Below are 24,634 nucleotides of genomic sequence, written 5' to 3'. Positions count from 1 at the left end.
TTCCCTGCAGGCAAGCTAAGTCTAGACAATGAAGAGGCAAGCCCACCTTCCCAAGGCAGCTCGACAGTCGCCCTCACCAGGCCTCCCTGCTCTGCCTCTGGATGGGACACAAGAGGGCCAGGGGAGGGAATCTCACCCCCACTTACGTTTATGGGGAGGCACCAGTAAATCCAGGGTCTTCTGGGGCAGATTGGCCCATACAGAGGAAATCTCCTTCCTCAGCTCTGCGTCACACTGGTGCTGCTTCATGCCCGCTGGTGCCCGACAAGGGTTGGGGTGGGGGAGAGAGACGTTAGGGGCCATCCCACAGCCCCCTGGGGGGACAGCCGAGCTGGTCCTGGGAGGAAGGTGGGGAGAAGAACTGCACCGTGGAGGCGAGGAGCTCTCCCTGCAGGAACCGCCCAGAGGGAGAGGCGTGTGAGGTGCGCGTTCAAGTGGGCGGACGTGTGTGTGGCGGGAAAGAGGCCGCAGTAGGAATAGGGACGTGTTCCTGCCATGCATCCATCCATTCAGTATTTACTGGGTGCCCACCGAATGTCAGTACTATGCTAGTTGATGGAACAGAAACAAAAGAAGCATGGATTAGAAAGCCCCATAGAGGAAAAGCCAAGTGGTGAGGGGCGAGACCCACCAGGAGGGTGGCAGTTCAGACAGAGACGTAAGGAAAGGTCTCCTGAGAAGGTGTCATGTGTGTGAGACCCGGCAGGCGGAACAGTACCAGAAGGTGCAAAGGCCTTGGTGTGTCACACACGTGTGGGAAGGCAAACCTGGTCAGAGGGCGGGGAGGTGCAGCAGGAGATGCTGAGATGCGAAGCCGCAGAGGGTTCTGAGCAGAGGAATAAAATACTCTGGTTTATCTTTTTTAACATTAGGTTTATTACGGCATAATTTATAGACAATAAAATCCACGCTTTCTAGTTTCCCCACTCTATGAATCTTGACAAGTGCACACACAGTCATGGAGCTACTGCTACAATCAATTCATGGATCCTACACGGCTGCCAGGGTACTGCCAGCCCTTTGTGGCCGGTCCCTTAGGCTCCTCCTGTCCATGCCCATCACCGCTTCTGTCCCAGCTGTCCTGGCTTCTTCAGAATGTCGTGCAGGTGGTATTGCACACTGTGTTGACTTTTGAGTCTGACTTCTTTCACTCAGCATGATGCATTTCAGATTAATACATGCAGCGAATGTGTTAGGAATCTGTTTCTTTTGATTGCCAGGTACTATCTCCTTGTTTGGATAGACCACTGTTTGTTTATCCAATCACCGATTGATGGACTTTTGGATTGTTACAGTTTTAGGCAATTATGAATAAAGCTGTAAGCATTTGCACTATGTTTTTCTGGTGGACATATGCTTTCGCTTCATCCGCTTAGGAAAGGGATTGCTGTACCATATGATAGGAATGGCCAAAATGTTTTCCAAAGGAGCCATTCTACCTTGTATTCATACCAGCAACTCTTAAGAATTCCAGTTTTCTGCATTCTCACCAGCACTTAATATTGTCAGTCTAAAAAGCACTTTAACCATTTCGATTGGCATATAGTGTTCTCTTTTTACGGCTTTGTTTTTGGTTTCTCTAACGATTAATGATACTGACCTTCTTTACTAGTTTGCTCGCCTTCCCTATGTCTTCTTTGGTGATGTGTCTGTTCAAATCTCTTCCTATGCTTATTGGGTTGTTTATTTTCATATTACTGAGTTGTGAGATGTCTTTATATATTCTGGAAACCAAATCCATGTCAGATATGTGTTTCACAAATATTTTCTCCCTGTCTTTGGGTTGTATTTCCATTTTTCTTATATGTCTTTTGAAGAGCAGAAGTTTTTAATTTGATAAAGTATAGTTTATCGATGTCTTCTTTTGGGGCTCATGCTTTTCATGTCTTAAAAAAAAAATCTTTGCCCAAACCACATTTGCCAAGACTTTCCTTCCTGTTTTCTTCTAGGTTTTATAATTTTACATTTCACATTTACATCTATGATGCATTTCAAGTTAATTTTGGTACAAGGTAAAAGGTATGTGCTGTGCACCTAACTGTGTCTCCATCTCCAACTGTGTTGAAGCCTTACATCCCAATGTGACTGCATTTGGAGATGGGGCCTAGGAGGAAGTAATTAAGGTGAAATTAGATTGTAAGGGTGGGGCCCTGACCTATGGGATTAGTGTCCTCATAAGAAGAGACACCAGAGACCTCACTCACTCTCTGTGTGCTCAGAGTGAAGGCCATGTGCAGGGCACACCGAGAAGCTGGTCACCTACAAGCCAGCAGAACAAGCCCCGGAATGAAACCTACCTTCCTGACCCTTCAATCTTGGACTTCCAGCCTCCAGGCTGCAAGAAATAAATTTCTGTTTTTAAGTCATTCACTTATGGTATCTTTTTATGGCAGCCTGAGGAGACCAAGACAGTAAATGTCAAGATCTTTTTTCGTGAGGGAAGAGGGGCATATAGTTGTGTAAATTTTTTCAGCACTATTTGTTGCAAAGTTTATCTTTTCCCCATTAATTGCCTTTCCAACTTCATCAAAAATAAGTTGGTTACGTAAGTGTGAGTCTATCTCTGGAGTCTCTACTGTGTTCCATTGACCTACGTCTATCCTGTCACCATGAGACAGGACATGTCAACATAGCACTATAGAAAGTCTTTGATTCAGGTAGGGTGAGTTTTCCAACATTTTCTTTCTTCAAGATTGTTTTGGTTACTCAATTTCTTTTGATTTTCCACATAACATTTTAGAACTGATTTATAAATTTCTCCTCAAAAGGCCTGTTGGAGTTTTGATTGGGATAACACTGATTCTATTGATCAATATGGAAAGAACTGATACCAAAGCAATACTGAGTCTTCTGATGCATGAACATGATGATATAGTCCTTGGTTTACTTAGGTCTTCTTTGATTACTTTAGTATTTTGAAACTTGCAGCATATAAATCTTGTGTATCTATTTTTTAGAATTATCCAGCAATACAGAAATATTTCATGTTTTTGGTGTGATTTTAATGGAATTATTTTTCGAATTAAATTGTCATACAGAGACATACAGTTGCTTTTGGTATATTGACCTTGTATCCTGCAACCTTGCTATACTTACATAGTAGTTTTAGTAACACATTTTTTATGGCTTTATTTATTTAGAAATTTATTGTCCCAGTTCTAGAGGCCAGAAGCTAAAAATCAAGGTGTTGACAGGACTGTGCTTCCTCCAAAGGCTTAAATGAATAATTCTTCCTTGCTCTTCCCAGTTTCTGGTAGTTCCCAACAGTCTTTGGAGTCCAACATTACTTGGCTTATAGATGCGTCAGTTTTATTAACATTTTATTAGACTCTTTAGGCTTTTCTGTGTAGAGAAACATGTCAATTGTGAATAGAGGTGGTTTTATTTCTTCCTTTCTGATCGGCACACCTCTTATTTATTTCTCTTTACTCACTATAATAGCAAGGACCTCAGTTATGGTGTTACACCAGAATGATGACAGCAGACATCCTTGCCCTGCTCTTGATCTTAGGGGCAAAGGAGTCAGTCTTTCTCTGTTAAGCATGGTACAAGTTTTCCATAGATATCCTTGATCAGATTGATGAAGTTTCCTTTAATTTCTAGTCAATAAATACTTTTTTTAAAAATCAGGAATGAATTTTTAATTTTGTGAAATGCCTTCTCTGGAGATACTGAGATGATCATACAGTTTTCCTTCTTTGATATCTTAATTTATGTTGATTGATTTTTAAACTTGAACCAACCTTCATTCCTGGGATAAACCCTTGTTAGGTCACCATGTATTTTTATTATATATAGAGATGCAGTTCACTGACACTGTGTTGAAGATTTTTGTTTCTATTCTCACGAGGGATGTTGGTCTGTAACTTTCTTATCTAATAACGTCTTTGTCCAGCTTTTGTATTAGAATAATGCTGGCCTCATAAAATAGGTTGCAGAAATATTCTCTCTTTTTCTATTTTCTGGAAATGTTTGTGTAGAATTGGCATTTCTTCCTCCCTAAATATTTGACAGACTTCACCAGTGTAGTAGCTAACTGGGTTTGGGACTTCTTTGTTGGAAAGCTTATAATTACAAATTTAACTTATTTAATAAACATGCTACTATTCAGGTTTATCTATTTTTTTTCAGTTGTGTCAAGGAATGTTTCCATTCCATTTAGTTGTTGAAGTTATTGATATAAAGTTGTTCATAAAATCTCCTTTTCTTACATTTAACGTCAGCAGGGTCTGTAGTGACTCAGGATCTCTTTGCTCTTCACACTGGTGGTTATCTTCTTCCTTTTCTCCTTGATCAGTCTAGCTAGAGGTGTGTTAATTTTATGGTTTTATTTTTAAACACGGCCATTCTGGCTATTGTGCTGAAGGCAGACTGAAAGGGACACGGGCAGAAGCAGACCAGTTAGAGGGCTGCTGCGGCCATGTAGTTAAGAGCTAAGGGTGCAACTTGGATCAGGAGGGTAGAGAAGGGATCATATTTTGGATGCACTTGGAAGGTAGTCGGAGATATGACAAGAAGTCAGGTATGGATCAAGGTAAGAAGAAAAAAGAGTTAAGAATGCCTCCAAAGGTTTTGGCTTGAGCAGCTGGAAGGACAGAGTTCCCACTGACAGAGATCGGAGACCCCAGGGACTATCTGGAGCTCTCGCTCGACGAGTGACTTTTGGAATGCCTCCTGGGCCTCTGCGTGGAGACGGTGAGAACCTTGTGGGATATACAGGACTGGCGTCCAGGAGGGGGCCTGGACCAAAGATGAAAAATTGGGATTAAAATATTTAATGCCATGGGAATAGGTGAGATGACAAGATGGCAAAGAGAATGGTTTGAAGCACACAGTGACATTCAGTGGGGAATAAGAGGAACCAGAAAAAGAGACAGAAAAGGGTATCAAAAAGAAAGGAGTGACAACTGAGAAAAGGCTGAGATAGGTCTGTAGGATAAGGGCTGAGGCTGTGCAGGTCACAGAGGCCCTAACAAGAGCAGCCCCACAAAGTGCTGTGGTGAACATCTGACTGGAGACCAGGAACGAGGAATCAGAGACAATACAGACCCGGCTCTCAAGGAGCAGGTAGCTAAGAGGGAAAGAAAAACAGGAAAATGATGTGGGGGAAGAACAGAACCTATTAAAGATGGGAGAAATAACACTGTACTTAAATATTGATACAAATAACCGAGCAGAAAGAGAAAATTGACAGGGCACGAAACAGTACAGAATTTCTGGCACGACATCCTTGGGTAGATAACAAGAACAAGCCCTAGTGTGCGAGGCAGGGACAGAGCTCAAGGGCAGGGAGGAAGACAATGTGGGGGAGTGGTGCAGGGCCCCTCCGGAGGCTCTGACTTCCTCTGTGCAGGGGAAGCAGTGATGGCACGAGAGTGAGGGCCGGGGACGTGCTGGAGGCCCGCTCCCCTTTGTTGGCACGGACGGCACAGTCCTCTCAGTGAGCTCGGGAGGGGGACTGGGCTCTCTGAGGGGTGGGGAAGCTGCACACAGCCTCTTCACCCTGGAAGGGGGGCTTGCTCATGTGAAAATGGGCCAGGCTGTGTTCTGGCTCCAACACTCGCTAGCTCTGGACAAGTCACTTGGTTTCACTGCACCTCAATTTCCTTACATAAAAACAAGATCATCACAGTGCTAACATGAAGGATGGTTATCAGAGGATAAGGTCAGTGCCCAACAGAGGTGCCCCGGGAAGCCATCCTCAGTCCCCTTCAGACCGGCCCCCTCACTGGCTCCCTGAACACCTGCCTGCGGGTGTCCCTTGAGGGTGGTCTGACGGCCCTGGCCTGGTGCCCTCCCTTGAGACTGCCTGCTCACCTGGAGCCAGTTTGATCTCCAGTGCGGTCCGGATGAGGGCCATCAGCGTGGACGTGAAGTGGACAGTCATGTCTTCATTGGAGATGGGCATGTTCATTCGAACCAGGCGCTGGGAACAAGGGGTCAGGTCAGGGCCAGGCCTCCCTGGGTCTCCCCACCACAGGACTACATGGTACTCGAGGGCTCTGAAGGCTGGTCCCTGCCCTCGCCCAAGCGAGCTTGGATGGATGGGAGTTTTGCCAGCATTCGCACTCACCCCTGGATCCCCACCCTCATCTGAGCTGAGGATTCTCCTGGCTGCAGAAAAAAGTACAAGTCCAGTTAAAGACTGTAGCATGAGGCCATGCCAGAAACCTGGATTCTGAAAGAATATGCAGGTCTTTAGCCAGAGGGATACCTGCCCACTGAACATGGCTGGAACAAGGGTGTATAGCCTTGACTGATGAGGAAGGCTGAGGGGCCATAGGACAGCCCACGGACACAAGAAAAGACCCCTGTCTTTATAGCTCTGCCCAGCACCACGTCCCCAACCAGCCTGGAGCACTGGACGGCGCAGGGCAGTGAAGAGCACGGCTCTGAGGTTCAGCTCCCAGTGAGTGGCACCCATCAACCCATGGCTTCTGCCTCTCACCACCCAGCCAGGAGGCCTGGGGCAGACGCTCAGTACCACTCACCCAAGGCAGCAGGAGGAGGAGCCTTAGAGACCAGCTTCCTCTGGTGGGAGGGACCTGGAGAAGATGCACTGCACAGGGCCTCCGGATCCGCCGGCAGCGTGCCGTCCCACAGTAATACAAGTGCTCCGGAACAGACCGGGGGCAGTGCCTGGCAGCTGTGCTCCCTGTTTGCCCATCAGGTGAGCACCCCTCTTTCCTCTCCTCAGTGTTTAAGGCCAGAACATCCTGCACTGCAGTCCTGTGGGCACAGCCAGCAGCCGCCCAGAGCTTGAGGCTCTGAGCTTACACGATCTCCAGGAGGAAAAGGGTCTCAGGTGTGTCTGGGACATCCTGAGCATGGGAGGTCACCTAACTGGCCAAGTGGAGCCCTAGGGGCACTGTGACCCACCTGTCCTCTCCCAGCAGCCTCTTGTCACCTGCCACAGGATAGTGACTGGGGAGTGGGCACAGAGCCCCTCACTGGGGTCTGCCAGTCTTCTGCCAACCCTGTCCTCTGCCCCCAGTCCTGCCCCCAGCATCGTGCCTCCAGATCCAATCCTCAGCCTGATGGAGGGCATGAGACATGACCCCAGACTCTGGCTCCAAATGCTGACAAAGCCCCATGTAGGATATCCAATCAGGGCCCCAGGAACTCATGTGTCACCTGTGTGATACACACCAGGAAAAATGGCTTCCCAGAGTACAATGTCCCCGCAGACAGCATTAGTGTCGGTGAGAAAGGAACTCCTCTCCAGAGGAGCCTGGGGTCAGGAACCGGCATGGGGGAGGAGCAAGCAGGTCATCTCCAAGGGAGGAGAGCGCCAACCAGGGCACCTTCCACAGAGGCACCCGCCTGCTTGGCCGGGGGTCTCAGGGAGCGGCAGAGAGGCGAGGTGAGGGCCCCCAGACAGGGCCTGCACCCCAGGCCTAGATCCTCCTGGCCACAGCACCCTCCCCAGCTTGCCACACCCTGAGGCCTCCCCCAGGCCCTTCATGCCTGGAACCTTGGAGTTGGCCAACGCAGCTTGGAAGAGCTCTGGAAGCCACCCATTGTGGCCCTGCTGCCCACCCTGCCCCGGGTATCAGGGTGGACAGAGCTCTCCTTCTTGGGGACACAGCTAAAGCCTTGCATGCAGGGTGCTGGGCAGGCAGAACACACATGGCAGGCAGGGGAGGGCTGAGGAAGACACCAGAGGCATCTCGTGTTGCTCAGAGTTGCTGCTCAGCAACCAAAAGGCTGTGCTGAGCCAGGTGACAGGGGCAGGTCCAAGTTCAGAGCATAGAGACAGACAGTGTGGACAGAAGCAGAGAGAGGGAGACGGCAGGAAGGCTCCAGACCCATGCTGGCTGAGCCCAGGTCCTGGTTTGGCTCTGTCTGCTGGGGAGCCCTGGGGGGCACGGCGGGGGGGGAACTCTCAGGCAGGTGGGGTGCTGGAGGGGTGGAAGGTGCTTCCATACCAGGAGGGGTGACTGAGGATGATGCACGGGCAGGTGGGAGCAGGCTTGGGGCTGGGTCACGTAACCTGTTCACCCACCTGGGAGAGAGGCCCACAGAGTCCCTCAGGGTACCCCCTCCTTGCAGCTCAGGCCCCTATGCCCCTCAGCAATGGGGGGAGGGGCCATGGGACCACTTGGGCTCCTCAGGCTGTCCTCACCCTGTGGCGGTCCTTTGACACTCCAGGAATGGCAGCAGGGTGCCTTTCCCTGGCATCCCACCCTCTTAATGCCACAGTGCCTCCTTCCCACTGCAGAGCCCTGGAGGCATGTCTCCACTGCACCAGAGGCCCTCCAGGCCCTGCTCCCCCAGAGTCAGACGCTGAGGGCCGGGCGACTACAGCCAGGTCGGGCACTTAGTGGACAGAGGAGCCCAGTGAGGCTCTGAACCCAGAACAAAAAGAGCCTCAGTGAAAAAAAACGGGTCTGTCCCCTCACTTCTAGGATAGAGAAGAGGAGGGGAAAAGACAGGTGGGGGCTCTGGCTCCGACTTCCTGAGCCTCCTGGGCGCTCTCAGAGGGGGCATCCCTGGGGGGCAAGGGGCTAGTGCACAGACCCCATCGCAGCGTCCATGTCCCTCTGTCTGGGAAAGGAGCGGAGATGGTCAGGGCAGAGGAAAGGAAGCAGCAGCGAGACAGCAGCGCGGCAGACAGACAAGCCCGAGAAGAGAGGGCGGCCCGCGCGAGCACAGCCTCCGGGGGAGCGGCGCCAGGGTCTACCTTGTAGGCGACGCGAGCAGGGCATTTCTTCCCCAGCCCCAAGGGTGGGGACATGTGCTTCAGCATCTCAAACATGTCACTGTAACCGATGCGCCCACTGGAGACCCGGCCCAGAGAGGCAGAGGCGGAGCGGGTCCGCAGCAGGGGTGCGGCAGGAGGAGGGCGGGAGGAGGAAGCAGACAAGAAGACACATCCAGTTAACCAGCGGTGGATTCAGTGCCGAAAGTCAAAATAAGTAAAATGAGGGATTTCTCTACTTGACTCGATCCCCTCCTGGCCACCACCCCCACCCCCAGCCTCACCTCCACACTCCAGCCCCACACAGGGCAGCGGGCAGGGGTGACAACTGAGCTAATGAACATGGAGGGATGAGGAAGGGCTGCATCGGGGCGGCTTTGGGTTATAAATGTCTGATTTTCCACTTTTAGAAACCACAGATAACGCCAAATCAGAAAAGAGCTGTTTCACCGTTCCGGGAGAGCTGGTAGACACAGGTGCGTGCCCAAGCAGGCCGGCCTAAGAGCCGTGGCAGACCCATCAGCTTTCCTTAGGGCTCAATTTATTCCAAGTTAGCCTAGAGGCTAAAGAAGTGGAGAAACATCTAAAACAAGCTAGGAAACAAGAGCGGGAGCCACGCTGTCCCTCGGGGAGCACCGAGGCTCTAGTGACGAACTTGGCCAGGGCAAGCCCTGCTCCAAGCCCAGAGACGCCCGAGGCCGGCCCAGGGCAGGGCTGCTGCTGGGAGTCGGGCTGGGCAGGAAATGGAGACTGCAGGGGCGGCGGCGGGGCGGCTGGGGTGGGACGTGACGTGGTGCCCTGTCACGGGAGGGCTGGGACCAGTGTGGGATACGGCTCCAGATTCAGGGAGCTCTCTGGGAGCCGATGACCGTGACTTCCTGAGGAAGACAGGCCACCTGGCCTGAAGCCTCACCTTGACCCCTGGGACACCTGCCCACGGGACCTGCTTGGGGTCCCAGAGACATAGTCGGGTTCAGGCCACCTGAGAGAAAACAGGGACAGCCTCTTCCTGTCATGCGCGTCCACCCCGATGCCTGGCCCCCCTCCCAGGGTTCCCAGCCTTGGGTGAGTAGATCGATCCAGAGGTGAAGCAGGGGGCCTGTCCTCGGGCCCCCACTGCCTCTGCCCTTTACTCCCCCAGAGACAAGAAGCCCCTGAGTTGTCGGGCTTTTCCAACCAAGAAGGCCAGCTGTTCCCGGTCTGCTTGTGCCCACATTCCCCTCCTCTGAGGCCCTCGGCCTTGAGCCTGTCTGACCATCAGCCCACCCTGGAGGCCAAGAGGCACAGCTGAGTGAGAGGCTGCTTCCTTGGCACAGGCAGCACCCAGCCCTGGCCCTGGCCCCTGCCCGGCGGCTGGCCCTCGCGCTCAAGCCCAGCCAGAAAGCTTTGTGCGCACAGTCTCACGAGGCTGCCTGGCCCCAGCCAGCTGGAGGGTCGGGGAGCTCAGATGAGGAACCGAAGCATCCAGGAGGTCAGAGTGCGGGGCAGGACAGGGCGGGAGGAGAGGGGTGCGGTCATCATTCCCAAACCAGGCAGGGAGTGTGTGCTGTGTTTTGCATTTCGGGCAGGGAAGAGTATGTCGGATGGAGGCTCTGAAGTTGCAAACCTTGTAGGCCAACCTACGAGGGCAGCTCTTCCCTAAGCCAACGGGTGGCGCAATACAACGCAACAAACTGTACATATCCTTATAATGAATCCGGCAACTGGAAAGGAAATGTCACAGGTTATGGCAACCAAGGCACGATGAGCCCGTCCCGCCCGCCCACCCAGCCTGCGACAAGAAGATGTGGCCTTGCACGGTCATGGTGATGGAGCCGATGGCGGCTTGACAGGCAGCTCCCCACCCGGGCCCCAGGGCTTGGAGCACCCTAGGAGGTGTGACGGTCCCCAGACAATTTACAGAGCAGGCAGGAGACACTCCATACGAACAAGTGCACCCTTGTCCCAAGTCCCCACTCACACACACTGCAACCACTGGTCCTCATCAACCCTGGCCCTCCTCACTGACCATGCGGTAGCCCTCCCCTCACTCCCCAAGTGCCTGAGCCCCAGGAGCCTCTTTGGCCAAGCCTTCTCTCCACACCTGTCTCTCCTGGCTGTCCCCACCCCCTGAAAACACCGTGGAAACGGCTGGTCCAGTGAAGGACCCACCTCGTCCCAGGGTGAGTGCCCGGCCAACCGATGCCTCTCTCCTCTGCACTGTAGCCCCTCTGCCCAACAGTTCAAATGGTGCTGCATTTACTTCTGGAGAAGAAGAAAGAGGAATCCCTCTCTTTGGCCTCATCTGAGTACTTACTAACTTCCCTGGACACAAGGGGCCACCACACAGGGGCTGGAAGCACAGTGGGTGCCCACAGTCGTCCTGCCCTGGCTCAGAGCCTGTCCCTCGGCTCATCTTCTCTCTTCTGCCATCAAACCCCTCAGATGCTACAAGATGAAAACTGTGGGCCTGAAAATGTCACTGCAATTCAAAAACCGTCCCCACAGTCCATAAAACAGTAAATGCTACCTGTGTAACCCAAGTTCTAAGGCCTTTCTCAGCCTCTCCCAGGTGTCCCTCCAGCCCCCTTGCAATGCATTCTCTCCACGAGACATGCTCAGCCTCCCTCCCCTCTCACCTCTGATGCACCCCTGCTCTGCAGCACAGTCTATCCTGCCCTCTTCAAGCAGGGCTCAGATGCCCCCAGCCAGATGTGGCCTTTCCTCCTCAGACACACCCTGGCCTCACATCATGGCTCCTCTGCTCTCCCACGGCCCTGCTGGGCTGAGAGCTCACACGTGCCTCCCGTATGGACACCCAGTCCCCAACACACAGCAGATGCTCAGGAATGTTTATACTGTACAGATGGATGAACACAGAGATGAACAGACAGATTCCTCACAGTAGGTGTGATTGTGACTCTCCTTTCCAATCTCTGCACTTCCCCATAAGGTGCCGAGGCAACAAAAGGGACAATGAGGGAAGGAGGCACCAGGAAGCAGCAGCTCCATGCCTCCTTAATCCCCCCACAGCATGCATGTGCACACATACACACACACGTACACACACTCATGTACACTTACATGCACCCACACATAGGTGCACACATGCAAATAGGCAATACACTCGTGCAAGCTCACCACCACACATGGATGTTCATGTATGCACACACAAAATGTGTACACATGCATATGTGTGTACCTGCCTGAAAACATGCAAACACACATGCTCACATGTATACACTTGGGCACACATTCACATAGTACAAACACACACACACACATGTGAAAGCTTGGGAAATTTCACAAAGTTCTGCTGTTTCAAAGTCGCCCCAAGAATAAGGAGACAGCAGAATAGTCACCTGGGAAGTGAAGATGATCACATCCTCGCATCTGTCATGGAGGTCACTACAAGGTTCAAAGCACCCTCAGTCCTGTCCAGGATATGGGGTCTAAACCCACTTTGCTCACCTGCCTCTGCTGGGTCTGCCCTGCCCCACCTGTCTGGAGGCAAGCTATGTTTCCAGCCCCAGTACATGTGGGACAGCCAGCGCGAATGTCAGTTGTGAGCCACAGCTGTGCTGCTTCTGAGCCACAGGTATTGTGCACTATCAGCATGTGCCACCTCTGTGGTGAGGCTCATACTTTGTCACCTGCTCTCCCACAAGCACTTTCATCATCACATCCCTGACTGCCTCTGCCTTCCAGGGACCCCAGTTTTAGACTCCTGGATTTTAGAAACATTCTGAGTGCTCTCTGCACATGATCGCTAAGCCGCGGCCAGGCCCAAGTTCACTTACTGTAAATCCTGACTCTGCTCCACCTGTGGCTGACTGGGGAAGTCCTGGGTCTACAGTTCAGAAGGTGTAGGAACGTCATTTCCCACTGCAGGCCTGCACTGACCTGCCTTTGCCCTTGAGTCCAAGTCACACCCTATACAGTATCTTTGCTTCTCTGCAACACAGTCCCCTCTAGAAAAAAATGTGTCCAGAGGTAGCAGCATCTCTTTAGACCACAGTCAGGATGACCCTCCTGGAATGAGCCTCAGTCCTACCTCAACTGGAGTCTCCCCTGCCCTTTGCCTGATATAGGCCTTGGGTGTGTTCCGCCCGCCCTCCCATCTGACTGGGCCTTCTTGGCCAGGGGCCACATGAAAATCCCTGAGTGTATGACTGCAAGGGCAATGTGCTGATGCAGCTGGAAAATGACAGGCCTCTCCAAGGCCATAAAAACGGTCTCATACACTACAACACATGGATAACAGCTGTACTTGTTCTGCACCTTGTGAAAATATTAAGTTTTTCAAAATAATGGAAAACACCCAGAGGTGCTGTGGGCCTGCAGGGTTTGTCCAGACCAGGAAGGGCCTCACACGGCACCTTCTGGATCCTCACTGTGATGGGGTTGGGGCTCCTGGGTGGCTGCATAAGGGATGAGGGAACACAGCCAAGCTCCCAGGCCTCAGTCTCAGTGGTCAGAAAGTTCTGGAGCATTCTCCACGCTGAGCTTCAGTTAGAGAAAAACAGGCAGAGGTCAGGCACTCTGTTGGCAGCAGGATGCTCACCACAAGGACACAGGCTGCTACCACACAAGGGTGCCCAGACACAGAGCTGTGCAAGGAGGACATGGCCGCCTGGGGGCCCCAAAGAGAAGAGGTGGGAAATGGCTGAACCCCGGATCCACAGTCTTCTCATCCCCCTGGAGCACAGGAAGGGACGGCCCACCCATGCACCACTGCACGGTTCCTTCACGTGCATGTCTGCGAGCTCTCAGGCGCCGGGCAGGCCTGGGTCTTACCCAGGAGCCAGGTTTCTTGGCCACTCCGCATCCTGCATTTTGCCTGTAGAGGGCATGCCCTCAGTAACTACTAAGTAACCCCTCAAGAGAGTGAATGAATAAATGAATGAATGAGCAAGTGAATGAGCGAGTGAGGAAGGAACAGACAAATGGGCAGATGGGGAACTCGTCTGCTTTGCTAGCCCAGGGACGGAGGCGTGCCATGGTGTGCAGGAACCGCGGGGACATGCTCTCCAACCCCTGACCCCAAGTCACTCCCTTCCTGAGACCTCGCTCCATCTGGAAGCAATCACTCTCACTTCTGCAACGCAATACCCCCTTCCCACCGTGACCAAGTGGCCTTAAACACACTAGACCCTCCCTGATAGCTCGTTTGACTGTGATCCATGATCACTGAGTGCCCACTACTTGCAGCCTGGACTGGGGACACAGAGGTGCACAGTGGCTCCCGTCCCTGAAGGAGATGGCAGACAGGAAGAGCCAGGAGCCCACCAGGGAGACTGTCCCACAGCCCTACGTCATTTCTGCCCATGAAGGCCTCCAGGCATCGTGAGGATGGTGAGGTCCTGAGAGAATGGCCTTCTGCTGTGCCTGCACCTTCCTCCTCCAGACCCCCCATGACCCCCATGCAGCAGGCCTTGTAAGGAGACAGTAAACTCCCATTCAGCAAGAACCCTGGGGTTCCCAGGCCCCACAGAAACCCTGAGGGTCTCAAAACAGGGTTTCTCCACCCACACAGCTATACAGAAGCAGACAGTGAGTGAGGAGAGTGCCTCCCGGGAGGGGACCCGGCACCGGGCCACGACGAGCAGGACGGAAGCCTGGGACCGACCGAAACCCAAGGAGGGCATTCACTTGAAACACGTCCAAAGCTGCCTCAGCCCTGTCCCATCCGTGGGTCTGGACGGCCCCGGAGGACCACGGAGCACGGGCGCTCACTCACCACGCAGCCGGGTCGTACTCGGCCCAGACCCGGATGAACTCGTCAAGGTGGTGAGGCCCTAGGATGGAAGAGTCCCGTGTAAGGTACTCAAAATTGTCCATGATCACAGCCACAAAGAGGTTCAACATCTGTAGGACAGGAAGGAGAAGAGGTGACATAGACAGACCTTGGGCCGCCTCTCCCCCAGCCCCCTGCCCCCGACGACCCCCTACCACTCTGGGTGAGACCGTCGGGGCAACAGGGGTCAGGCAGAGTCTTGCCCAGACCGGCTCTCCCCAAGGCCTCGGCCACCAGGGTCCTAGCCCGGCATCGGTCCCCTGAGGGCTTCTGCTCTCTACTCCTGCTGCCCCACCCTGACCCAGGCTCCATCCTCTCATGTCCATGGCCATCCTGCGTCAAGGTCGACCTACCCCCTCTGCAGTCCCCATCCTTTTCCACTCTCAGCTAGCCTTCAAGGAAACCAGTGACTTTGGAGTTAGTAGTTTGGAGTCTAGAGGCTCGATTCTACAAATTGAGTTGCAATTCACATACCAGTGACCATTTTGAAGTGCACCATTCAGTGGTATTTCATGTAGTCACAATGACATGCATCTACCACCGCTCTAGTTTCCAAGATTTTTTTATTACCACAGAAGAAAACCTTGCATCATTAAGTAATTACCTCCCTGGTCTTCCCTCCTTCTCCTCCCTGGCAATCACCAATCTCCTTTCTGAATCTATAGATTTGTCAATTTTGGATATCTTATATAAATGTAATAGTACAATATATGACTTTCTGTGTCTGGTTTCTTTCACTTAGTGTGATGTTTTTGGGGGTCCATCCATGATGTATCATGTGTCAGAGTTTCATCCCTTTTCTGGCTGAATAATATTCCATTGTAGGTATACGCCACGATTTGTTATCCATTCATCCATTGACAGATGTTTGGTTGCTTTCACCTTTCCTTTAGTCTATTATGGTTAATGACACTATAAACATTCATGTACAAATTTATGGACTGACACATCTATATACCTAGGAGTGGAATTGCTGGGTGATGTGGTAATTTTATGCTTGATTTTTTGAGGAACCTCTAAACTGTTTCCACAGAAATTGCTGCATTTTATATTCCCACCAGGGATATACAAGTGTTAGTATTTCTCCATATCCTTGCCAACACTCACTATTTTCCATTTAAAAGTTTATTATTATAGCCATCCTACTGAACATGAAATGGTATCTTGTTATTGTTTTGATTTACGTTTCCTTAATGACCAACTATGCTGAAAATCTTCATGTGCTTCTTGGCTATTTGCATATCTTCAGAAGAATATCTTTACCCATTTTTTTATATGGTTGTCTTTTTCTTGAGTTGTAAAATTCTTTACATATTTTGGATATTAACTCTTTATAAAATATGTGATTTGTAAATATTTTCTCCCATTCCTTAGACTGTACTTTTGCATATTTGACAATGTCCTTTGATGTACAGAAGTTTTTAATTTGGGGTAGTCTAATTTGTCTATTTTTTCTTTTATTGCTTTTGATTTTGGTGTCAAATCTAAGATTTGCCAAAGCTGAGGTCATGAAGGTTTGCCCCCTACATTTTCTTCTAAGAGTTTTACAATTTTAGTTCCTACATTTAGGTTTTTGATTAATTTTGAATTAATTTTTGTATATAGAGTGAGGTGGAGGTTCAATTTAATTTTTCTGCATGTGGACATCTAGTTGTCGCTTTAGCATTTGTTAAAGTAACTATTTTCTCCCTATTGAATAGTCTTGGCATCCTTGTCAGAAATCAATTGGGCATAGATGTCTGGGTTCACTTCTGGACTCTCAACCCCACTCTGTTGGTGTGTGTATCTATCTTCATGCCGGTATTGTTCCCCCACCTCCAGCTATACTGAGGTATAATTAATGAAGAAAATTGTAGATAAAGTGTACAATGTGATCATTTGATATTTGTATACCTTTTGATGGGATTCCCCGCATCTACATTTATCACCTCACATACTTCTCTCTTTTTTTGGTAAAATGTTTAAGTTCTACTCTTTTAGCAAATCTCAGTGTATTGTTACCAACTATAGTCACCATGTTTTACATTAGATCCTCAGACTTTATTCATCTTACAGCTGTAAGTTTATACCCTTTTACCAATATCTTCCTATTTCTCCCACCTCCCAGCACCTGGCAACAACTTTTCTACTCTCTGTTTCTATGAGTTTGACTTTTTCTTTTCTTAGATTCACATCTAAGTGATACCACGCAGTATTTGTCCTTGTTTGTCTGGCTTATTTCAATGAGCAATTTGAACTAGCTGTCAATTAATCTGTAGATCAAGGTCTATCTATGCTGCAAATGGCAGTATTTCCTCCTTTTATGACTGAATAATATTCCATTGTAAGTATATACCACATGTTCCTTATCCAACCATTTGTTGATGGACATTTAGATTGTTTCCATATCTTGGCTATTATGAATAATGCTGCAGTGAACATGGGAGTGCAGATATTTTTTCAATATCCTGATTTCCTTTCCTTTGCATATATGTCCAGAAGTGGGATTGCTGGATCATATGGCGTTTCTATTTTTAATTTTCTGAGGAGGCTCCATACTCTTTTTCATAGTGACTGCACCAATTTACATTCCCACCTGCAGCAACAAAGGTTCCCTTTTCTCCACACCTTCATCTCAACACTTGTTATATCTTGTCTTTTTGATGGTAGCCATTCTAAAGGTGAGAGGAGAAGGTTATAGCTTACTGTAGTTTTGATTTGCATTTCCCTGATTAGTGAAATTGAGAAACTTTTCATTTACCTGTTGTTCATCTGTATGTCTTCTTTGGAAAAATATCTATTCAGCCACATTATTTTGATTACTGTAGCTTTATAGTAAGCTCTGAAATAGAGAAATGTAAGTCCTCTAACTTTACTGTTTCAAGATTGTGTTGGTTATTTGGGGCTCCCTGACTTTCCATATGAATCTGAGGATCAGCTTTTCCATTTTTTCAAAAAAGGCTATTGGAATTTTGATAGGGAGTGCATTTAATCTATAGATCACTTTAGGGGAATGTTGCCATCTTAACAATGTTAAGTCTCCTGATTCATGGATATGGATGTCATTCCATTTACTTGTGTCTTCTTTCATTTCTTCCAGCAAAATTTTTCAGTGTACAAGACTTTCACCTCCATGGGTATTTATTTATTTATTCTTAGTTATTTTATTCTTTTGGATGCTATTAGAAATGGAATTATTTTCTTAATTTCTATTTCAGATTGTTCATTGCTGGTGCACAGAATCATGACTGATTTTTATGTGCTGATTTTGTACCCTGAAACTTTGCTGAATTCATTTATTAGCTCTGAGGGGTTTTTTTGTGTGTGTGCATGTGTGTATCCTCTGGGGTTTTCTATATACAGGATAACATCATCTGCAAATAGATATAGTTTTACTTCTTCCTTTCCAATTTGGATGCCTTTTATTTCTTCTTCTTGCCTGCTTGTTCTGGCCAGGACTTCCACAGCAATGTTGACTACAAGTGATGGAAGTGAGCACCCTTGTCTTGTTTCTGATGTTTGGGAGAAAGCTTGTAGCTTTTTACTGTTGAGTATGACATTAGCTGTAGATTTTTCATATAAGCCCTTTATCTGGCCAAGAAAGTTACTTTCTATTCCACTCGCTATGTGTTTTCTTTTTTGGGGTGGGGGGCGGTGCCAGGACCAACGATCACCAGCTGCCTGAATGTCAAAAAATCATGCTTCCAAAATCTCTTGATGTCGATTCCACATAAAGAGCAAATGAACCCGCCCGGTGTGTGCCACTCACGACAGAAGCCCTTTTTTTGCTATGTGTTTTTATCATGAAAGTGTTGAGTATTGTCAGATGCTTTTCTATAGCTATTGAGATGATCATTTGTTTTTTTCCTCATCACACTGACTGATTTTCACATGATGCACCATCCTCGCATTCCTGGACTACGTCCCATTTGGTTATGGTATATAACCCTTTTAATGCATTGCTGGAGTTTGTTTGGTAGTATGTTGTTCAGGGTCTTCACATGCATATTCATGAGGGATACCTGTCTATAGCCTTCTTGTGGCACTTTGGTCTGCCTTTGGTTGTCAGGGTAATGATGGAAACATAGACTGTGTCGGGTAGTGTTCTCTCCCCCCTTTTCTTTTTGAAAAAGTTTGAATAGGATTGGTGCTAATTTCTTTTAAATACCATTTTTATTATGGTAAAATATACAGAACAAAAAACTTATCAATTTAACCATTTATAAGAGTATAGGTCAGTGGCATTAAGTACATCCACACCATCGTGCAACCATCACTATCCATCTACAGAGCTTTTTCACATCTTCCCAAACTGAGACTCCATACCCTTTAAACATCAACTCCCCGTTCTCCTCCCAACCCTCGCGACCACCATTCTATTTTATGTCTCTATGAATTTGACTACTCTCGGTACCTCATGTAAGTGGAATCATATGGTATTTTTCCTTTTGTGAGTGGTTTAATTCACTTAGCACAATGTCTTCAAAGTTCACTCATGCTGTAGTATGTGTCAGAATGCCTTTCTTTTTAATGCTGAGTAATATGTTCATATCACATTTTGTTTATTCATCCCATCACAATGGTAGATGCTGAAAACTAAGAGAAAACTTCCCCATGGAGACTTTAAATCCTTTCCAAGAAGTGAAAGCAGGCCCCACAGGAGCTCATTACCACATGAGCCCTTTTAGGATTAATGAGGTCATCATCTCTGGGGAAACAAAGGCCATCAACATGGAATCAACTTGCGATGTGACATGAATCAAAGTCAGAGATCAGCAAGAGACACAGGGAGGCCCAAGATGGAGTGAGACAGGAAGGGGGGCACAGAGACAAGGCCTTACCAGGAAGGAGCACAGGAAGATGAAGGAGACGAAGTAGAAGTAGGCGAAGTCACTCCCACACTCACTGGCACTGGCATGCTCATCGCAGGCCCGGTGACTGAGACAAGACAGCATGATCTCATGCCAGGCCTCCCCCGTGGCACTCCTAGGAAGGGCAGAGCTGTGAGGCTCACGGAGGCAGGCCAAGGACCAGCCTGGGAGGGAATCGGGGGAGCCTGAGCACTCAGGGGAGCTGGTCCAAGCGCACCCCACCCCCTCCTCCCGCTTCCTTCCGGACAGGAAACAGCACACGGGCAAGGCGTGGGTAACAGATGGCTGCTTCTTAAAAAGGACCCTCTGGATTAGATTTTCAAATGATCATAAATTGGGAAAGCATTTGTTACTAAATCCAATCCTCTGCACAAGAAGAGTCGGCACTGTGGTAAGTGACCCCGCTGTGGACATCTGGCACCTGGAAGCCAGCGCACCCCATCTGGGCTTCTGATCTCCCCCCGACACATGCCATCCCAGCCTTCCTCCATTCAAGAAATGGTGACTCCATCTTTCCAGCTGCTGGAAAAATACCCCCAAGCCATCCATTTCTCCGGGCTCTCTCTCCCCCTGCGACATCCTGTGTATCAGCTCATCCACCTCCAAAACCCAGCCAGGCTCTCACGGTGTCTCACTGCCTCGGACCGAATGGCAATCACTTTCCTGAGCTGCTGCCACAGCCTCCCACTACTCTTCTCCCTCTACCTACACGGCGGCCCAGCAGGTCGACTGACCACATGCCAGACAGTGTCACTCCTCTCAGTGACCCTTCATCACTGCAGAGGCCAAAATTCACATGACCCAGCGACCCACTGCCTGCTCCTTCCCTGACCCCACTCCCTCCTGTGCTCCCAGCTCAGCCCACTGCAGCCATGCCGGCCTCTCCTGCTCCACAGACACACCAGGAGCTCTTCCATCCCGAGCAGCCACCCTGGAGGGCCCTCCTGCATGGGATTTGTTCCTGGGCACACAGCCAGCACCAGGGGCCACACGGGTGCTCATGCGCAGGCCAAAGGCCTGGGTACCCCCGTTGCTGCCTGCGTGGGCAGCCCTGGGCAGAGGCCAGGCCCGCTTTCCACTGATGACGGCTAGGCGTGGGGCTTCCTGTAGGATGGCCATAGCAGCCTGTGCCAGCCTGATTGATGAGGGGCTCACATGTGAGACAAAGACCAGTGGGGAGAGAGATCTTTGAGACCAAAGGCTTACAACTAAGGCTGATTGCACGGGCCTGTCTCAAATCTTCTCAAGCACAAGGCAGGATATTAATAAAGAAAGAAATAGAATTAATGTAACAGCTAAAGCTCAGAGGAACTCTGCTCTTTAGGAAAAGTGTAAGCCTAATGTCGCTTGTTCAGCTGATACAAAGAACAGGAGTCAGAAAAGTCTCCTCAGGCAGGGGAGTAAAGCAGGCCTGGGTCTGAGCTCCCCTGTCACCCCCCAGAATGCATGTGCATAGGGCAGCCCCCAGCGCAGGCCTCACAGCGGCCCAACATATTTGCATACAAGTGGTGACATGTCAGGGAGGGGCCCCAAAACAGGGTCTGTAGTCAGAGCCCCTCCACCATAAATCCCTGGAGACAGCTCTTCTCTTCCCTACTGGGATCACGGTGGTAGGCTTGGCTGGCGAGAGAGACTCTGTGGGCAGGGGGACACATTCACCTCTCTCCCCTCTGCCCCCAAGTTCATTCTTGACCCGGGTGTTAAACGGCCTCCCGTCCACGGAGGGTGTGCCACACCTAAGAACAGGAGGAGGTGCTGAGCCTCACAGGTGGTCTCTGAGCATCAAACAAGCCCTGTGCCCCTTGGGGCTTCACTGTGGTGCATGGCTTGGCTGCACGCCAGAGCCCAGAGAAGTTCGGCCCCCGTGAGTTGGATGGCAGGGGTGCGGGCCCTGGTCACCTGGGTGCCTCGGTCCCTGAGCAGCTATGCATGCTGTCAGCTGTGGCCTCCCTGCTCCCCTGCTTCTCACTATCCCACAGACCCCCCCAGTCAGCATGGCTTCAGCTGGAGCCTTGAGGCCTGCACACAAGAGAAACACTGCTGGGCATCTTCGGTGCTCCCAGCCCCCCGGAGGCCTTTTAGCTGTGGCCAGGGAGCAGAGACAAGGCGGTGGAGGCTGGCCTGGCCCAGGGCTCTCAGGCTGACCTGCCTCAGGGGCTTCCCCTCAGTCTGTCTGAGGTCCAGGAACCTTAGCGGAGGACAAACAGAAAGGGAGGAAACACTAGAAAGGCCCCTTGCAGGGAGGCCAGCATGGCCTAGGGGTTGGAGAGGCTGGCCTGAGCTGGCTGCCCAAACCACACACCTGAACAGCAGCATCAAGGCTTGTAGAAATGTCCGGAAGTTGTTGTGCCGGTTGATGCTGGTATCATCGTCCAAAGCAATGTTCCCAAAAACCTGAAATGGAAGAGAAGGCTGTTGGGTCTTCAGGAGCTGCAGACAGGCAGAGGGGCCTGTGTGTGCATGTGAGGACCCACAGGGGGCAGGACCCGCCCTGAGCTAGAGCACTCCTGTCCAGGGGGCCACCGTCAGAGCTCCCAGCCCCGCCTGGCAGTGCGTTTACAGGGCAAGCCTCTAGGAGGCGGAGCGCATCAGTGCCCCACAGCTCGAAGTGTGACGGCTCCCGCTCTGTGCCTGACCAGGAATGCAAGTTCACATGACTAGTAAGAATGGGACCCGGAGCTGAGTTTAGGTGGGCTCTGCTGTGTTAAAGTTCATGCTCTCATAAATGACTCCATGAGCAACAGCTCTGAGAGATCACTTAGGTTTCTTTTTAAGTTTCTGTGCAAATATCACAATGGGGATGGTTTTTATCAATTTGAATTGATTTTCTTTAGGATTAGAAATGCAATGAGCTACTAACTACACTTAGCTTAAAATCTGGAAAATTTCAACTGAAAAGTTTACAAAGCATCCCATATCCACCCAAAATAAAGATCAGTGGTATTTATGTTTCTGCACATCCACAAAGCAAAGCAGGAAAAAAACTACATTTGTTTTGTTTTAGAAAGCATTATAAAGCAAAAGGAGCCTGCAATCCCTGGAGTACAGTTTTAAAAAATCAGTTTTCCGCTGATCTTTAAGACCCTGGCTCCTCGCACAATGGCAAAGCCCATCCTTCGTCTCTACTGTTGGAGAGTGGCCAGATGCCAAAAGTTTATAACTGGGACTCTGCTTGGTGTCTTTTAAATGTTTTTCCAAAAGATGACAGAGTGTTCTTCGGCAAAATAAATAATATCTAAATTGTGCCAGATTTGACAAGTAGCGTGATCTGAGATGACCCTGCTGACTTTTCTTCAGTGGCATATACTCTCCTATTAAGCAGCAGGAGGGCTGGCCTACAGAATCGCTGCCGGACTAACAGAATGACCAGCTACTACTCTGCAGGCCACTGGCATCATGCTGATGTGCCCAAGCTCTCCACGACCTGGGGGCCCAGTTCCCAGTCAAACAAGCCCATCATCGCCCCAACACAGCCCAGCAAGATTCCACCTGAGCCTGGTGATGTATTTACCCACAGAGGGTGCAGCTGCCCCTCACTAGTGGACCCCGGGCAAAAACCTAACCTCACAGTGCCTGTTTTCTCATCCAAAGAACAGTCTTTCTGAGGACTGAGCTCATAAAGTGCTTAAAACAGCTCATAGCAATGTTCGCCAAGTATCGACTTGTCATCATTACCCTTTAATGACCATGATCAATGCACTTTTGCCTCAGGGGACAGGAGCCCCTTGTGTGCCCATCCCGGCGGCACACCCACCTGCATGCCGATGATGGCATAGATGAAGAACAGCATGGCAATGAGCAAGCACACGTAGGGCAGGGCCTGTGGACACACGGAGGACAGGTCAGCTCCAGGGAGTGCCACCCTGCTGCCCTGCTCAGGCCTCATCTGAAGAGTGGATGGCAGCTGGGTCTTTGGAGCCACACACACCTCAGCAGTGTAGATCCAGCCCACTAACCATCGAGCCCCTCCAACAAGAGAGTACCCCAGGTTCTTCCTTTACAACCAGAGTTGTAAAACACACCTCAGAGTTTTGTGAGCATTAGCAAGATTCTCTCTGGGTAATGTACAGTATTTTTACAAACTACAAGAGGACAGTAGGTGCACACAAGATGTGTACACGTTGCCCCCTCCCAACTTCCGGAAGAGGGCCTCTCAGGTGGGGGAGGGCACACCAATGTGCATGAAGAAAGAGGGCTCAGGATGCACCAAGGCCCTGCCTGGGCTTCACCTTGAAGGACTGGACGAAGGTCCACAGCAGGATGCGGATGGTGTAGCCCTGACGGAGCAGCTTGATGAGCCGAGCGGCACGGAAGAGGCGGAGAAAGCTGAGGTTGATGAAGTTGTTCTGCAGGAAAGAGGTTGCTCTCTGACCTTTGGAAGCCAGTCTCCTGCATGTGCAGGCGAGCTGCCCCCCACCCGCCACTGCCCAAGTCACTGTGGTCCCAAACGAAGTGGGTAAAAAGAGATTAAAACAAAACGTCACTGCTCCACAGTCTAAGCAGCATTCAGCCACTGGAAAACCTTTGAAAGTAAAGCTTATGGTTGCAAATCACTTCCCATGCAGCAAGTAAGAAGAACCCACTCTACTCCAGGCTCCCTTAACCCAGACAGGGTGGGATGGGGAGAAGCTCTCCGAAGCAACCCCCTGCTGCCCGGTGGAACTGGGAGACCAGCTGTGGCTGGCCTCCAACACTGGCCGCTCCTTGCAGGACACAGCCGGGCAGCGGGGGCTGAGCAGGGCTGCTTCTCCACTGAGCGCCTCTCAAGAGACCCACCCGCCCCCGCCCCCTGCAAAGCCTAGCCTGCCTGGGACCCAGCAGAGGAGCGAGTACTTCCTTCGGGCCTGCTCCTGGCGCCTGCAGACCTGGCACTGTAGGGGTGTAAGTGTTGGTCCTGTGCTTGGGCCACAGAACCCACCTCTGCAATCTGCAAACAGGTCTCTGCTTCCTCATCTAAGGAGCTCAAAGCCGAGCTCTGACTGAATCAATAACCTCAGGACTCCACAGATTACCTGGGGGTGAGGCTTCCGCCCTGGCCCACGGCCACCTTGAATTACGCAGGTCCCTTTCATAAGGCACATCTATGGGTGGCGCCCATGAGTAGGTGGGGGTGCTCGTGGACCCGGGCAGCTTCCCACCCTCTGTCTGCTCAGAGACTGGGTGCCCGCACACACCCTGCGAGCAGCTTCCTGCCACTTTGGTGTTTCACGATATGCAAGCAGCTCAGGCTTCGACGCATTGTGCTGCCAGATTCAGTCACAGTGGATGAGACCCCAGCAGCAGGAGCGCGTGCGGGCATGGTGGGAG

The 24,634-nt window shown here is 50.5% G+C and overlaps 1 protein-coding gene and 1 non-coding gene across 2 annotated transcripts in view; both read right to left on the bottom strand.

Annotated features, from left to right (window-relative positions):
- Positions 1–24,634, bottom strand: part of CACNA1B (calcium voltage-gated channel subunit alpha1 B) — a 195,566-nt gene that overhangs the window by 19,157 nt on the left and 151,775 nt on the right. Inside the window, exons 32-39 of the mRNA XM_036900695.2 lie at positions 23,557–23,673; positions 23,082–23,147; positions 21,630–21,721; positions 19,298–19,442; positions 14,421–14,548; positions 8,684–8,780; positions 5,818–5,926; positions 147–254 (exon numbers count right to left, since the gene is read on the bottom strand). Of these exons, the coding sequence (XP_036756590.2) occupies positions 147–254; positions 5,818–5,926; positions 8,684–8,780; positions 14,421–14,548; positions 19,298–19,442; positions 21,630–21,721; positions 23,082–23,147; positions 23,557–23,673 (862 nt within the window). The remainder of the gene's footprint in view (positions 1–146; positions 255–5,817; positions 5,927–8,683; positions 8,781–14,420; positions 14,549–19,297; positions 19,443–21,629; positions 21,722–23,081; positions 23,148–23,556; positions 23,674–24,634) is intronic.
- Positions 18,107–18,241, bottom strand: LOC118920982 (U11 spliceosomal RNA). The gene has a single exon (XR_005028140.2). It is a non-coding gene; the product is annotated as a U11 spliceosomal RNA (small nuclear RNA).

The sequence above is a fragment of the Manis pentadactyla genome, chromosome 3 (assembly GCF_030020395.1).
Source record: "Manis pentadactyla isolate mManPen7 chromosome 3, mManPen7.hap1, whole genome shotgun sequence".
NCBI classification, from domain to species: domain Eukaryota; kingdom Metazoa; phylum Chordata; class Mammalia; order Pholidota; family Manidae; genus Manis; species Manis pentadactyla.
This window is presented reverse-complemented; position numbering and strand designations above follow the sequence as displayed.